The sequence below is a fragment of the Scomber japonicus genome, chromosome 12 (assembly GCF_027409825.1).
Source record: "Scomber japonicus isolate fScoJap1 chromosome 12, fScoJap1.pri, whole genome shotgun sequence".
Taxonomy (NCBI): Eukaryota; Metazoa; Chordata; class Actinopteri; order Scombriformes; family Scombridae; genus Scomber; species Scomber japonicus.
In genome coordinates, this window is record NC_070589.1 from 12,065,195 (window position 1) to 12,079,315 (window position 14,121).

General features: G+C 40.7%; 1 protein-coding gene across 1 annotated transcript; it reads right to left on the reverse strand.

Annotated features, from left to right (window-relative positions):
• Positions 1 to 103: 103 nt before the first annotated feature.
• LOC128368735 (discoidin domain-containing receptor 2-like) lies at positions 104 to 9,008 on the reverse strand. The gene is made up of 16 exons (XM_053329599.1): positions 8,908 to 9,008; positions 7,594 to 7,696; positions 6,839 to 7,076; positions 5,986 to 6,133; positions 5,687 to 5,789; positions 5,331 to 5,538; positions 4,717 to 4,957; positions 4,486 to 4,551; positions 3,831 to 3,967; positions 3,216 to 3,454; positions 2,921 to 3,137; positions 2,480 to 2,607; positions 2,056 to 2,274; positions 1,729 to 1,963; positions 413 to 562; positions 104 to 238 (listed from the first exon to the last, which is right to left on the reverse strand). The coding sequence occupies exons 1-16, from the start codon at positions 8,981 to 8,983 to the stop codon at positions 104 to 106; spliced, it is 2,643 nt and encodes an 880-aa protein (XP_053185574.1). The 5' UTR covers positions 8,984 to 9,008.
• Positions 9,009 to 14,121: the final 5,113 nt, after the last annotated feature.

Sequence of the window (14,121 nt, forward strand, 5' to 3'; positions counted from 1 at the left end):
TAAAACAAATGGAAAACCATTGATTGGTTGAATCAGAGTAAATCCTGACTGAAAGGAGCAAAGGTGACAGTGCAAGACAGAGTGAAATAATGCGTCCCATCTACTACGCCATGCTCTCCATCAGCCGGCTATGTATTTCCTGGAAGCTCGGCCTCTGCTTGGCGTTTCTCCTCCAGCAGCTCAGCATCAGATCGTTGTACACTCTGTCAGGACAACAGGGAGGCTTTGGCAGGTAGACCTGGGAATATGAGGTAAAATTATCCAATGGGTTAGTGCTAAAAATAAGCAGATTCGTGAAACATTTCCTGTAAATCAAGCTTTGTGATATGCAGACATAGAGAAGATATAGTATGTATCATCACTATAAAGAGACCATACCTATTAGGATTGGCTAAACCTGCTGGATGCTCACCTGCTTGCCCTGGTCCCTGAAGAACTCGCCTGTGTTTTCAATGACCTGCTCGTCAGATAGCTGAGAGTACGGCTGCTTCTTACACAGAGTCAGAATCTCCCACAGAGTAACACCAAACGCCCACACATCACTGGCCATGGTGAATTTACCCTGGAAATCAGATAAGAGACGTGTCAGGTGGAGCTGTGAGGTTGACTATATTAATTTACCAAAAGTAGTTTGCCTGAATAGACCTTTTTCACAGGAGACATTTTGACATGTCACCGCAGGGAAGGCACAGGTGTAAATTATAAAATGAATGAAGGATGAAATCCATTTAGCTGCTTCAGTTTCAGGGTGCTGGTAATGTTGCATAGTGACTCATTGTCACACAGTCTCTTGACTTACTGGAGCAGTAAATAGCTCTTAAAAGCCGTATTGGGAACCTTTAGCCTTTTACTAAGTTTTCTCTGGTCACAGGGCACCAATTTCAAAACTAATTGCACATTTCTACTACATGGGTTACCTAGTTTTAAGAAATCATCACATTCACAGTGGAGTTTCCCTTGAATTAGAACAGTTAATGTTTTAATTAATGTGTTTATTTTAATTGAACAACATAAAGATACAGACAGTCAGCAGTTAAACAGGAGAGGTGCATTCTTGTGCAATTCGAAATGTCATGGTGCAAAATATGAAAATGTAAAAAACTATATGAAATAAATCAAAATAATAAATAAAGTAATAATCAACCCGTATGGCATACAACAAAATACAGATAATATCAAAAAATATAAGTAACAACCTAATTAGTTAATTGGGGGACACAGGAAATAATTGTACATAAAACCACAATGTATGTACACTTTTTAAGTATCCATCAACCAGAAAAAAACAAGCGACTAAGAGAATCTTGCCTTATGTATGTTGAATTTCACCAATTACAAGTATAAGATTCATTATGTAACACAGATTTGTTATTATATTCAAATTTAATAACTCTGTCTCAAGCCATAATTGTTACAGAGTGCCCAGTTAATGATGTTAATGGGAGCACCTGTGCTTTTCATGTCAAAATGATGCTGTGAAAAAAAGTCTATCAAGGAGTGTCTGGACACTTCCCCTTAAACCTGGAAGGGGGTCTAATGAGATCAAATAAGTACAGACACCTGTGGTCGTGCACCATGGGATTTAATGCCTGATTATCATGCTCCTCCTGACTCATTAACCTTAATTGATTAAAGTCTAATGTAACAACAGTACACAGCCAGTTCCTCTACATCAGCCAGACTAATGTGTTACTAACAGACAACATAAACCTTCTTTACATTACTCACCAGTAGGATGCTTTCCCATGACATCCAGCGAATGGGAAGGACGGCTCGGCCCTGGATCCGGTAGTAGTCCCCGCGGTACAGGTTGCGACTCATGCCAAAATCTGCAATCTTTATGGTGTAGTTCTTACCCACCAAGCAGTTACGGGTGGCCAGATCACGATGGACAAAGTTGAGAGAGGACAAGTACTTCATACCTGATGCAATCTGCACGGCCATGCCAATCAATTTACTGTAGCTAAAGAACAAAAGAAACAGAATATATATTATGTGTTAATATGTATTGTATGCATCATACCCCTCATATCATTGCAATTAAGCTGAACCTACCTGACCATACTTTTATCCTGTTTCTCCTCTTGTCCTGTCTTGTCTTCATCGGCAGCCTCCTTTAGCCTGAGATTGCAGAGGAACTGGTTGAGGTCTCCGTTTTCCATGTACTCAGTGATCATACACAGAGGGTCTGTGTCCACACACACCGCCAGCAGACGGACGATGTTGGGGTCCCGCAGACGAGACATGATTCGGATCTCCTTCAGGAAGTCATTCCTTCAGCAGAGCGGAGATAAACAACTTTAATTCACTGAATAATCAGAACCATGCAGCTGGAGACAGATGTGTAGATACTCTGCGTGTTTGATGGCAAATAATGAGGAATATATAGCCTTTTTGAGAGAGAGAGTCATATACACAATAAGAGAGTGTAATATGTTTTAAAAGTGACAAACAAAAGGAAGTTACCAGTAGCTTTTACCTTGCATTCTTGTTGGCATCTTCTCGCAGTGTTTTAACAGCAACCAGCAGTGGTGACTCATTGTTTCCCTCTATAGACAAATCCTCATCCAAAAAGTCCTGCATGCCCTCTGCTTCACACAAGTGCACCTGTTTGAAAAAGCACTTAGTCAGTCCATCATCCACTTGGCACCACTTAAACCCATCTGTTTAGCTGTGTTTAATACCGCTGAGTGTTGCCTATTTGCCAGCATTTACTGTATAGTTGCTGCATTCCACACTTCAGCATACAACAACATCTACAGTATCATTCAATCATTAAAAATTGGAACTAAGAAAAGTTACATTAATGAAATGTTGAAATGCAGAGAACAGTCAAATGAATCTGATAATCATTTCCAAGAATACTTCTAAAATCTCAGGGCAGTGTTAACAAACATCAGAACTGTAAAACTGAGTGTACTTCTCCAAACTGGCCCTCTCCCAGTTTCTCCTTGAAGGTGAGCTTGTTTCTGGGGAATTCTCTCATGGATGAATCGGTGCCGGCAAAGAGATTCATGTTGACAGCCGTGATGGAGTAGGTGCTGCTGTCAGAGGACTCCTGCAGGCTGATGATGTCTGCCTCTGCATAGTGGGGGGCACTGTCTGAGCCACCAGCCGCAAGTGCTCTGCAGGAGGTGCTAGGTCCTGATGTGGAAGACACACACAAATGCTCACATGCAGCAGCAGCGGCCATAGTAGACCTCTATGCTCTTCACTGCTTTATTATGCTTTCTGTCGTCTTACCAAGCTGTTCTGTGGACTGAGCAAACTCGGGCAGTTTCCGGATGAGGCGTGAAGGCTCCTGGTAGTCGGAGCAAAGGGGGAAGATTCTCTCATAGGTGGAGTTGGTGGTGGAGCTGCTTTCGGTGGACAGAGAAGAGTGGAGGAAGGAGAAGGCCTGGGTCTGGACTGCAAGGCGAGCTGTGAGTTCATCATCTAGCAAGCGCCGGGATGCCTAAGAAGGTGAGTGTGTGGTAGTCAAGATCTGCTGTTAATTATTGAATTAGATATCAATTTTCTTTGAGAAGAACATGGTTGAATTAGCACCATTATTGAGTCTGAACCACTTGTAACCAAAACTCTTCAAGTTTAATTTAAAGAGACCCAACATTCCCACATGAGCAAGCACTTGGTGACAGTGGCAAAGAAAAACTCCCTTTTAACGGGAAGAAACCTCAGGCAGAACCAGGCTCAAAGTGGGAGGCCATCTGCCTCCACCAGCTGGGGTTGGGGGTGAGAGAGAGAAGCACATTGACAGATACAAAATAAAGACATCAAATAATTGTACATGTTTATAAGACATCAAACACAAATGGGAAATCTCTTGGCACCTTCTCAAGCATCTTCTGCCAAACTTGACGCCACAGGATGATCACTATGATAGCTGATAGAATGGCAATGATAGCCACCAAGCAGCCAATCAGGATCCTGGTATTGCTGTCATCCAGTTTGTGAGTAGGATCATCACCTAATTAAGATGAGATAAGAATTGGGAGTTGGGAATTAAGATGTGTTTGATTTAATACATCACTGCTCAATTTATTATCACACCCCAAATTAATTACATTCTTATTGTGTAATGTCCCTAATGGATCATTGGTAGAACAGTAAGAAAAGCCTGACTTTTTAATGATGAGTAATATTGAACTGTATCAGCAGGGGGCACTGTTTAATCAGACAACATGTGAAGCTAAGCCACCTTTTTGAACTGTGATATTACCTGCATTTTTCAACTGAGATAAATCATCACACATATTGTAGATGTAAGATTTATTACACCAATTCAAGACAAATTAAGGCAAATGATAAATTAACGATTCTCTAAATATAAAGTTATATTTATAATTGACTGCAGATTATACTAACCCCACATTTTATTCAAGTGGCCATACACTCTTACCAGTCCTATTCTGCAGTGCCTGATATCTTTGAAATTACATTCAATATTTGAATAAACACTCAAATGTAAGGTGCTCAGCTGCTGACCTGGTAGTATGTTTGTTGGGTGTCCATGTTTACGAGGAGTCAGGGATGTATTGTACACTGCTGAACCTATGAGTGATAGAAAGAAAGGAGGAAAGACAAAGATAAAGGATCTACTATACAGTCAGGTCAGACAGGAGGCACTAGCTTTTTCTGGAAAATAAAATGGGAAAAATATGGTTTCAGAACGATGCAACAAATGGAAGATGGAACCCACACAGGATCCCATTTTACCTGACTGGAAGGCCACTTCACTGAAAAGCATCCAAAGGTCACTGAAGTGGAAACGGCACTTGATGGCGCTGGCTGTGCGGTCCCCAAGGGGTACAGTGACAAAACGGGCACTTTGGCTCACACGGTCGACAGTAGGCCTGAAGGACACCGGGTCTGACTCCCAGTCTGATTCTGACCGGAAGTAACAGGTGGCCTGTCTGAACATCCTCACACCTCGACTAAACATGTTGTTACAGTGAACCTGCCAGGGTGGATGTGGGATATGTAAATACATGCACGCATGATTAAAGAGCTAAGAAGAAACCTTACAAATAGTGAGAGCAGTCAGAAGCTGGTCTAGTAAATACTAATTTGTCTTGCTGCTGTAGCTGAAAAACATTGTCTTGTATCTTTGGCCTGTCTACTGACAAACTGATTATACAGAGAAAGCAATTTTCACAGTACAAGGAGACTTTGCATCACTTAAAAATGTTTATGCTCTAGTATAATTTGCAGCATCTCTAGATGAAGGATGCTTGCACAGCATGGCACAGTTCAGTGTAGTGTTGCCTCAGCAATTTTAACATTCCACGTTATCACCATTAAGCTGTTCCCTCCTTGCGCTGACCTCTTACCTTCATGGAAGTGAAGTTTCTGACGTGGTCAAACTCAAAGGTCATCTCCACGTAACCTTTGGGGATACTTTTGTTGCTCCAGCCCACAAAGTCATATCCTGGCCACATGCCGTAGATGTGGCTGTGGAGGAAATCATCCAGACCCCAAGTGCCATCTGTCAGCTGGCCAAGTCCCTTTGTGAGTTTTGTAAAGGAATGGACTGAAGAACTGAAAATAGAAAACAAAAGTGTGTCAAGTAAACTCAGGATTGCTGGCATTTGTAAAGTTATGACTGATATTTTAGCTCAAGGAAAAAGTGCACCCACTATACTGGAAACAAGCAGGTTCTTTCTATAAGTAGCAGTAAAATCGAGACCTTTCAACTGATGCTCCATCATACACAGAATCATTGAAGTAGACATCCAGGCCTCTGTAGATCATTTGGTGCCCATCTGGGATACTGTAAGACACCAGGCCATCTAAAAGGACCAGGTCAAAGGTCAAACATTATAGTTGATATGACAAATAACACATTTTTCAGCATGTCAAGTCATAAACAATGACCATGATAGAAAAATCAAATACACACATTTTGGTAATTATTATTTTTAAAAATTGCTTGATGTTGGTAGTTTGACTGAAGGAGGACATTTGTTATGGAAACGCATGACTAACCCAGCCATTCACAGCCGTAGAGCTCCACTCTCATACACACAAACATGGAGTGGTCCGTCACTGGCATAAAGCGGATGAAACGAGCTATGATAGGAGGCTCCAGGTCCTTCAGCACCACATCATACGCATTCCTGTTCCCCTCAATGACCTTTCAGAAGAGAGGCACATGACGAAATGTAGATTTTCTTGAATGAAATGTGTCACGATATAAAAATCTAATTACAACTACATACTGTACATATAAATTATGTTCAAATGGTGTTCCAGCACATTGCACATTGCATTATAAAAAAGAAAAAGAAAAAATGCAGCAAATCAATGCAGCAGAGGCTGAGAAATGTTCACGTTTTTGTCTCTTGTTTCAAGCTTAAAAATGCTGGATCTTATGCAACACATCTGCATAAACTATCAACACTGAACAAAGAATTACTGCTGTGAATCAAGGTGGTTTTGTCACAAAAATTGATTTGGGTATTTCTGTATACAAACTGGTACTTTATATATCATGTCAGTGCTAGTGTTTCTCTATTTAAAATCATTGCCTATGAACTATGCTGCTGTCTGTTGCAAATAAGACGTTGTCTTTTCCATCTCAACACTTTTGACTTTGTTAAACTGATTGTGACAAATTCATGTCATGATGACTAATTGAAGTTAAAGTGGTATATCTGGCACCATCATACCTGTGTCACCATTAATTAAAGAAACAAAATGAGTTAATGATATGCTTAGGGTGCCCTTGTCTAATTGAAATACACAGATTCAATGTGGCTCCCCAGCTGTCATGGTGGTGTTTACTCTGCACATCTGGTCATGATGATGTTAAGGCCTGAACAGAATCACACATGCTCACCTGTCTTCCCTTCCTGTCATGCCAGCCCACCCAGTTGCTGCCGTCGCGGCTGTACTTGATCCTATATCTCTGGGCAAACTCATTACCCATGCCGTCGGCATGGCGACCTTGGGTGCCCACCAGTGTGATGAAGTGCAGTGACCGCAGGTCCACTTGGAGATATTCTTTGAGACCATCAGGCTCTGACATGATGTCAGGACACCAGGCACCATCCCCGTCTCCGTTGTCAAAGTCAAGTCTGAGAAGGTAGAAAAAGAATACGAGATGACACATACAAGAGAAGGGCAAAGAGTTCAGGAAGATGGAAAGGAAATCTTCAAGCAAGAATAGGAATATTTTTGAGAGACAAAAATGAGGTGGAATGAGATAGAGAAGACAAGAATTTCAAAGGTAGAGGAGTTAACTTATCCACTATGCATGATCTTTTCTATGTTAATAAATTCATATTTGCATGGTAGCATCTTCAACTACTCTGTCCTCCCCCTAGAAATTTTGTAAAACAGTATTGTAATTATTCAACATGTAGCCAGTTCCTGGAAACGTTAACATATTCTGTTTGCACCACTCTGTCTCAGGAATATTTGTGTTGGAAACATCCTCCGTGCTGTCAAGAAGTAACAAGGTCAAAGAATATTTGCTGATTAATAAACTAGACCCTGGATGTTCTCTAAGGACATAGTATGGTTTAGACTAGAGCATGTTCTCCAAAGTAATGAATTGAAATGAAGGAAAAGAAAATTAATAATCAGACATGCCTTCCAAATTTTGCAGCAGTTGACTCAGACCACTGACTGGAAGCAGAGATGTCTTCATCCTGAATCTGCCCACCGGTCATACCGAGAGGATAGCGACACATTTCTGCAAACACATGAAACATCACTGATACACATGCTTCTCACTTTATGAATATGCCTTTTTATGTGTTTGTACATGTAAGTGTGAGACCTGTCACATGCTGTATGAGTTTTTTAAAATCCTTTTTATGTATTTGCAGGATGAGAGGAGGTAAGTGTTAAGTGGTCAGGGTGTGTCCCTTCCCCCCAGTCCCCTTCCTGCAGCCCTGCAAGGCCTCTAAAGCCAAACAGAGGCATCACTGTGTAGGTGCCAGTCTAAGCAAAATGAGACACGAAAAGACCCCTAAACTGCCTGCTCTCCGGTTTTCATTCCTTTTCATAATTTCTACAGCAGCCACGTGAGAGAAACTTGAATTTTAAGGGACTGGCATCTGCTGGGCATTAACTGTTGTTCGGGTGCACAAAAAAAGTTTGACAACAACAGAAGCTAGATTATAGTGTTAATATGATTCAGTGGCCATACGGCAGCCCTCTGCATCTACCAGAGTGTCACTGTTTATTCGTGCCATCTCTACCTGGCAATTAAGGGACATCTGTGTTTTATTCACCTTCCCACTGAAAAGCCTGACATGTACTTGAGAGAGCAGCAGAACAAATAAGCCTTTTACTGTAAAAATATTCAAAGTGGGAAAGTCAAATGACTGACTGTGTGTGTGTATGTGTGTGTGTGTGTGTGTGTGTGTGTGTGTGTGTGTATGCGCGTGTCACCTACAACTACGCCTACAAATTTTCAACCTTTTTTTTTTCCCTGAATGCCCCCCGCTTGTGAAAGGTCTGCCTGTTCAGAGGATATTTGCTGTCTGACCATTAGGTAAACCACATAGACACACACGCACGTACACACACATGCACTCACCACACACACACATTACATTCTTGCATTTTAAGCCCACCCACCTAAAATTGCTTTTCCTTCTCCATCTTGTCAACATACCTATCCCTCTGGAATATGAAAATGTTATTTTAAGTGAACATATGACATACCCACATGGGCTGGCTCATACATTTATGCTTTAATCACATACTCTAAACTAAACTGAACTCATTCTATCATTCATTTTGCACGTGCAGCCAGCAGGGTGGACTGGCGGTTTGAAAATGTTTGAGGTTTAACTCCCTCAAAAAGCAACATATCCTACTATAGTGTTCAAGAAATAAAGAAATCCTTCCTACTCTGAGAAACAGTGTCAGCTAAAAAGCAGAAATGTAACCTACCTGGGTTGACTTGAGATCTTACAGTAGCAGCCAGAAGCATAAAGACAAGATGGTGTGTGATCTGTTGAACCTCCATGACCTTTGTTGCTTCTCAAGCAGCTGCACACCTATATGTTTCCAGAAGGTTGGGTATCAGTGTGTGATGTTAGTTGTTAGGTTTGCTGTAATAAGCAAAAAAAAAAAATCCAAACTAAGACTTTTTTTTAAAGTTTCCATAATCCATGTCAACAACAATTATGGGTAAATGTCAGATGAGTATGAATTAAAGTGATAGTAGGATGTAACAAATTGTTATACAGAGTTAAACATCTCCCAAACCCTGGCGTTAAACGCACACAGAGTCCTCCTTGTGTATAGACAAATCTGTTTCCAGTCCTGCTCTCTCCTGCCTCAGTACTTGCAGTATGAGCTCTCATTTTATATTCCTCATAAAAGCCAGTGAGACCTCAACACATGCTGGTATACACTCGATCTTTAACATTATCCATGTGGTGCATTCACCAAAACTGTGGGGGATAAAGTCATTCTGTGGCAGTGTGACGTGTTGAATGTAGTTGTATTAATAGTGCTCTGTTTGAAATCCACATCATATGAAATAAAAGATCATTATTATACACTGAATTTATATTTATGAACTCTGTAATTCATCTTTCACTACAATATCCACTTCTGAGAGAGAGCTGACGTGATGATCACTGACCCTTCTGGTATTAATTACTACTTTAATGTAAATTCACTGGTACCTGATTAAATGATACAAAAAAGAAATGCACCCTTCTTGTATAGTAGATACGTCTGCTTCTTGTGCGTAGGCTTATTTTTAACCAGTATCATGTGTTTCCTCGCATGAGCTATAAAGAGGCAAGCTGAAACAGACGTTAAAAGTCAACGTGGACATTGGGGTTAATAGTCTCATATGAGAAAAATATGAATTAGACTTACTTTGGCAAGTTTTTCTTTCCTTATTATGAAACCATCTGTCTCAGTGAATATTCCTCATCTAGTTTGAGCTGATGAATTCAGCATTGCAAGTCGCTGACCTCTTCCTCGGAGGAACTTTCTGGGAATGGAAAAGAGAGAGAGGGAGAGAGAGAGCAGAGAGAGAGAGAGAGAGAGAGAGAGAGAGAGGGAGAGGGAGAGGGAGAGGAAACGAAGGCTGATGAAACAGTCTTTCTGGCTGGAGTAAAGAAACAGAAAATAACACGCTTTGGGATTTTGAGGGGAGGCCAAAATCCCAGAATTCCACCTGATCCACAAATGGTTTCAATTATGGCCCACGGAGGCAGCTGAGAGTAGCAGTATCTGGCAGCTTCCACTAAGAGCTACTGACAAAAACAGAGCAGAGTTCATTTTCCTGCAGAGGAGAACCTGCTAATTACTGGACGAGACGTGATGCTTTACAGAAGAAGGAACTATCACAGGATGCAAACAAAATGAGTCAGAGCAGAGATTCAAAGTAAAATGGACACTGTAGTCATAGCAGAAGGAGGCAGAAGCTTGTTTTGATTGTCATAAATCAATATATGATTCAGAATGGTTTAGAAGCATGGACAACCCACAAAATGTACTGCAGTTTATGCTCAGGAGTCTTCTGACTTCTGACAACTCTTCTAACTTCTTTTAGGAAATGTAGATTTGAGAAAAATACACACAATGTACACACAATGCACAATGCACAATGCAGACACACACACACACACACACACACACACACACACACACACACACACACACACACACACACACACTCGTTCTGTTTTTTATTCACAGTCGTTTCAAAAATGCTGCTGCAGCAACACACAGTCCATGAAAAGCTTCCTTAAAGATGTTATCTGAGAAACCAAAGTCTGTTCAAATTTTCCAGCTGAAAGATACTGAAAAGAGAGAAAGAAAAATAAGGGGACTTCCTGAGAATTGTGTCATGTTAATACTTCTACTGAACTATGTATTTAAATCCAAACATTTTTTTTCAGCCACATTACCGTTATTCATTTCTTCAGTTGCAACGCTTAAAAGGGTTTTCAAAACCACTGTAATAACCAATTACAGAGCCATTTGGAAAGTATGCTCACTGGGTTTCTTGCCGAGAGTTGAGAGAATTAATCCCACTCGCAGATAAAATGGCACTACAGCTGGGTTGCTTACAGTTTCCTAGCATAAAGACTGGAAAGAGAGGACACAGCTAGCCTGGCTCTGTCTAAAAGTAAAAAAATATGCCCACCAGCGCCTGTGAGGAATGTTAGTGAGATTTAGAGATGCTCTTAGGTGAATTTTGGTACACTGGGCCAGAGTAGGCTAGTTTTCCCCCTTTGAATCTAATCTAATCTGTGCTGAACTAAGACAACCGGCCTGCTGGCTGTAGCTTCATTCAGCATACAGTCATGAGTGTTGTGAATCTTCACATTAACTCCTGGCAAGAAAGATAATGAGCATCTTCTCCGAATGTCAAACTATTTCTTTAATGAGTGATTTTCTAAGAAATGATCATGATGTGCGACTGTCTCTGTTAAAATGGATCACGATAGGGTTGCAGAATATCAACTGTTGCTCAGAAAGAGATTGAAAGATTCATGAATCATCATAAATGCTGCAGGTTCTCATGGATACGACATGACGTACAGACACACAGAGACAGCAAGTGGTGGCTCAGTGGCTCACAGGCCTTTCCACATCAGCTGGAGCACATGAATCATCACACAAGTGGTAAATTTAACTGGAATAATGAGTAATTAAAATGGATGTAATGGATGTATACAGTGCCGTGCTAGTGGCTTACAGTGAGGCTAATGTTGACGTCAGCATGTTAATATGCTCACAATAAAAAAACACACACCATGTCAGAGGGATGGGAAAGATGACCATGTTAAGGCCTTTATGACTTGGAGGTTGACGTGAACACTATTTACAAGTGGAAAACTAGTCATCATGGTAATTCTAATATGCCATTAATGCTAATTAAAAGCTGTTAATGTTTGTCACGTGTTAATTTGTAAGCATGCTATACTAAAAACAAAGTAAAGCCAAAGCTGATGGTAAAGTCATTAGTTTTGTACAGTAAGTAGCTATTCGGTCATAAACCAAATTATTGGACAAAAACAGAAGATACCCATCAAATTTAATAGTAATCCATCCAATAACTGTCAAGAAATTTCACTCAAAACCACAAAATGTCCATTTTATGGTGGCAGCGTTGGAAAAGTCAATGAATCAACAATATCAGTAGGATTCTTCCTTTGGGAACCATGAATATCTGTACAAAATGTTTTGCTTATTCATCTTGTAGATGTTTAGATATTTCTCTTATAGTCATTTTATTGTTGCTGTATATCCCCATTGCCAGTCTGCTCATTATTTGCTTTATTTGACATTGTTATCACTTTGATTGTTATCATATTGTATATACATTTTCAGCCCATATGAATCTGAACTCAGGGCATTGTTATTCAAAACTAATAATCAATTACATTAAACTGTGGTGCTAAAACAAATGTCAGATGATCTCCGCAGTCATTAGACCAAATGAAGGGATAACCATAACACAGCATGTACATTGAAACAATGTTTTCTCAGTGAATTTTACCTGATTACAATTAAAAATACTAAGATTCATGAGAAGGTCAGCAGAGTGACACTATTATAGTCATGCAGAGTAAAAACCAGCTCCTGGAAGCCGCCCACTATCTGTGTCAGCAGCTGCACTAGCAGAGCTGCAGGGTGTTGTGGCTGGAGGTAGGTGGGTGGGTAACTGCTGCTATTCTTCATATTTTCAAGCTTATCTGCAACATTACATCAAGCTGCTGCTGTCTGCACACACAGTAAGCTTTAATGGGTGGTGACCCTGTGCAACGACCACAGCTGCTGTATCTGTAATGATAATAGAGTGCCTCACAAAAGACCTTCTGTGTGCTCACATCCCATTTTCTCAACCAGTTATAAATACTAACAAGGAAAATGCTTTGAAAAGGTCAGCCCAGGGACTGGTGCTGCTTCATTCATCATTTCGATATATTTCAGTTTGAATCACCCATGGACACATTTAAGCAAATAGTAAATGCACTGGATATACCATGACACCAGACAGCATTTGAGAAAGAGCATTTTATTCCACGGGGAGATACATCGATGTAAGTGCACTTCATTGTTAGCACACTTCATGTGAAGAGACATAACCTTGACAGATAAATATTGATAGACGGATACAGCAGACAGATTGGGAGTGTAAGAGAACGAGAGAGAGGTGACGAGATTCAGGAAACAGAGGGGAGGAAGGTGAGGGAGGGAGAAGAGGAGGGAGAGAGGAAGGCCAGGAAGAGATTAATTGATTTTGGAAAGAGCTCAAAGACACGTCCTCGATTCAGTGATTCAAAGAGTTGGCTGGCAGTCAGCACGGTGGAGCTGGTGCGACAGCTGGGCAGAAAATAATATGAAGACGTGCAAAAGTCTCCTACGCCTCCATCTTCCCTTGACTTGGTACTTCAGGACTTTCTTAACAGTTCCTCATAAGGGTGGAGCAACAGTGACACAGCAGTTTATCGCTGCCGCAGTACGGCATTAATAAATAATACTTACATTATGTGGTGGCTACATTTTTAAGCAGCAGAGACAAGCTAGTAGCAGCACCTGCACACAGTGTGATTTTCCCCTCTGAGACACAGCGTTGCTTGACTAATCAGAGAATGTACTTCATAATAAATAACAGTATGTAACAATATGAATCAAATCATGCCAAGTATTTTATGCATTGCATCAAAGTGGATCAAACTATATACAATGTATTGAAAAGGGACAAAATCTATAAGAAGTACATGCTCATTGTGTGTAATTACAGATTAAGTGTCAAAGCAAGCACAGCAAGGTTTTACTTTTTACACTCCAACAAATGTGGCAGCGTATCCAGACACACCTGGCTAAGGAGTCTTTTTTCGTCACGTTAGAAAACAACAAATATGACAACGTCCATGCCCGATGTGTCACGAATCCATTAACACAGACACAACTACAGCGTAACAAGCCCAACGAGTTGGTGCCAAGGCAGGGGACCAAATGTATCTAAGGTACATCGATAATTAACATACACATGTACGTTATTTAACACACACCAGACACAGAGAGACAGAGCCTGAAACACCACAGTGTTTAAACTTTCTGGCAGTCTGCAACAGTCCCAGTGCATTGTGAAAATGCACACTTTTTTCAGTCTACATCGCAAAAGGG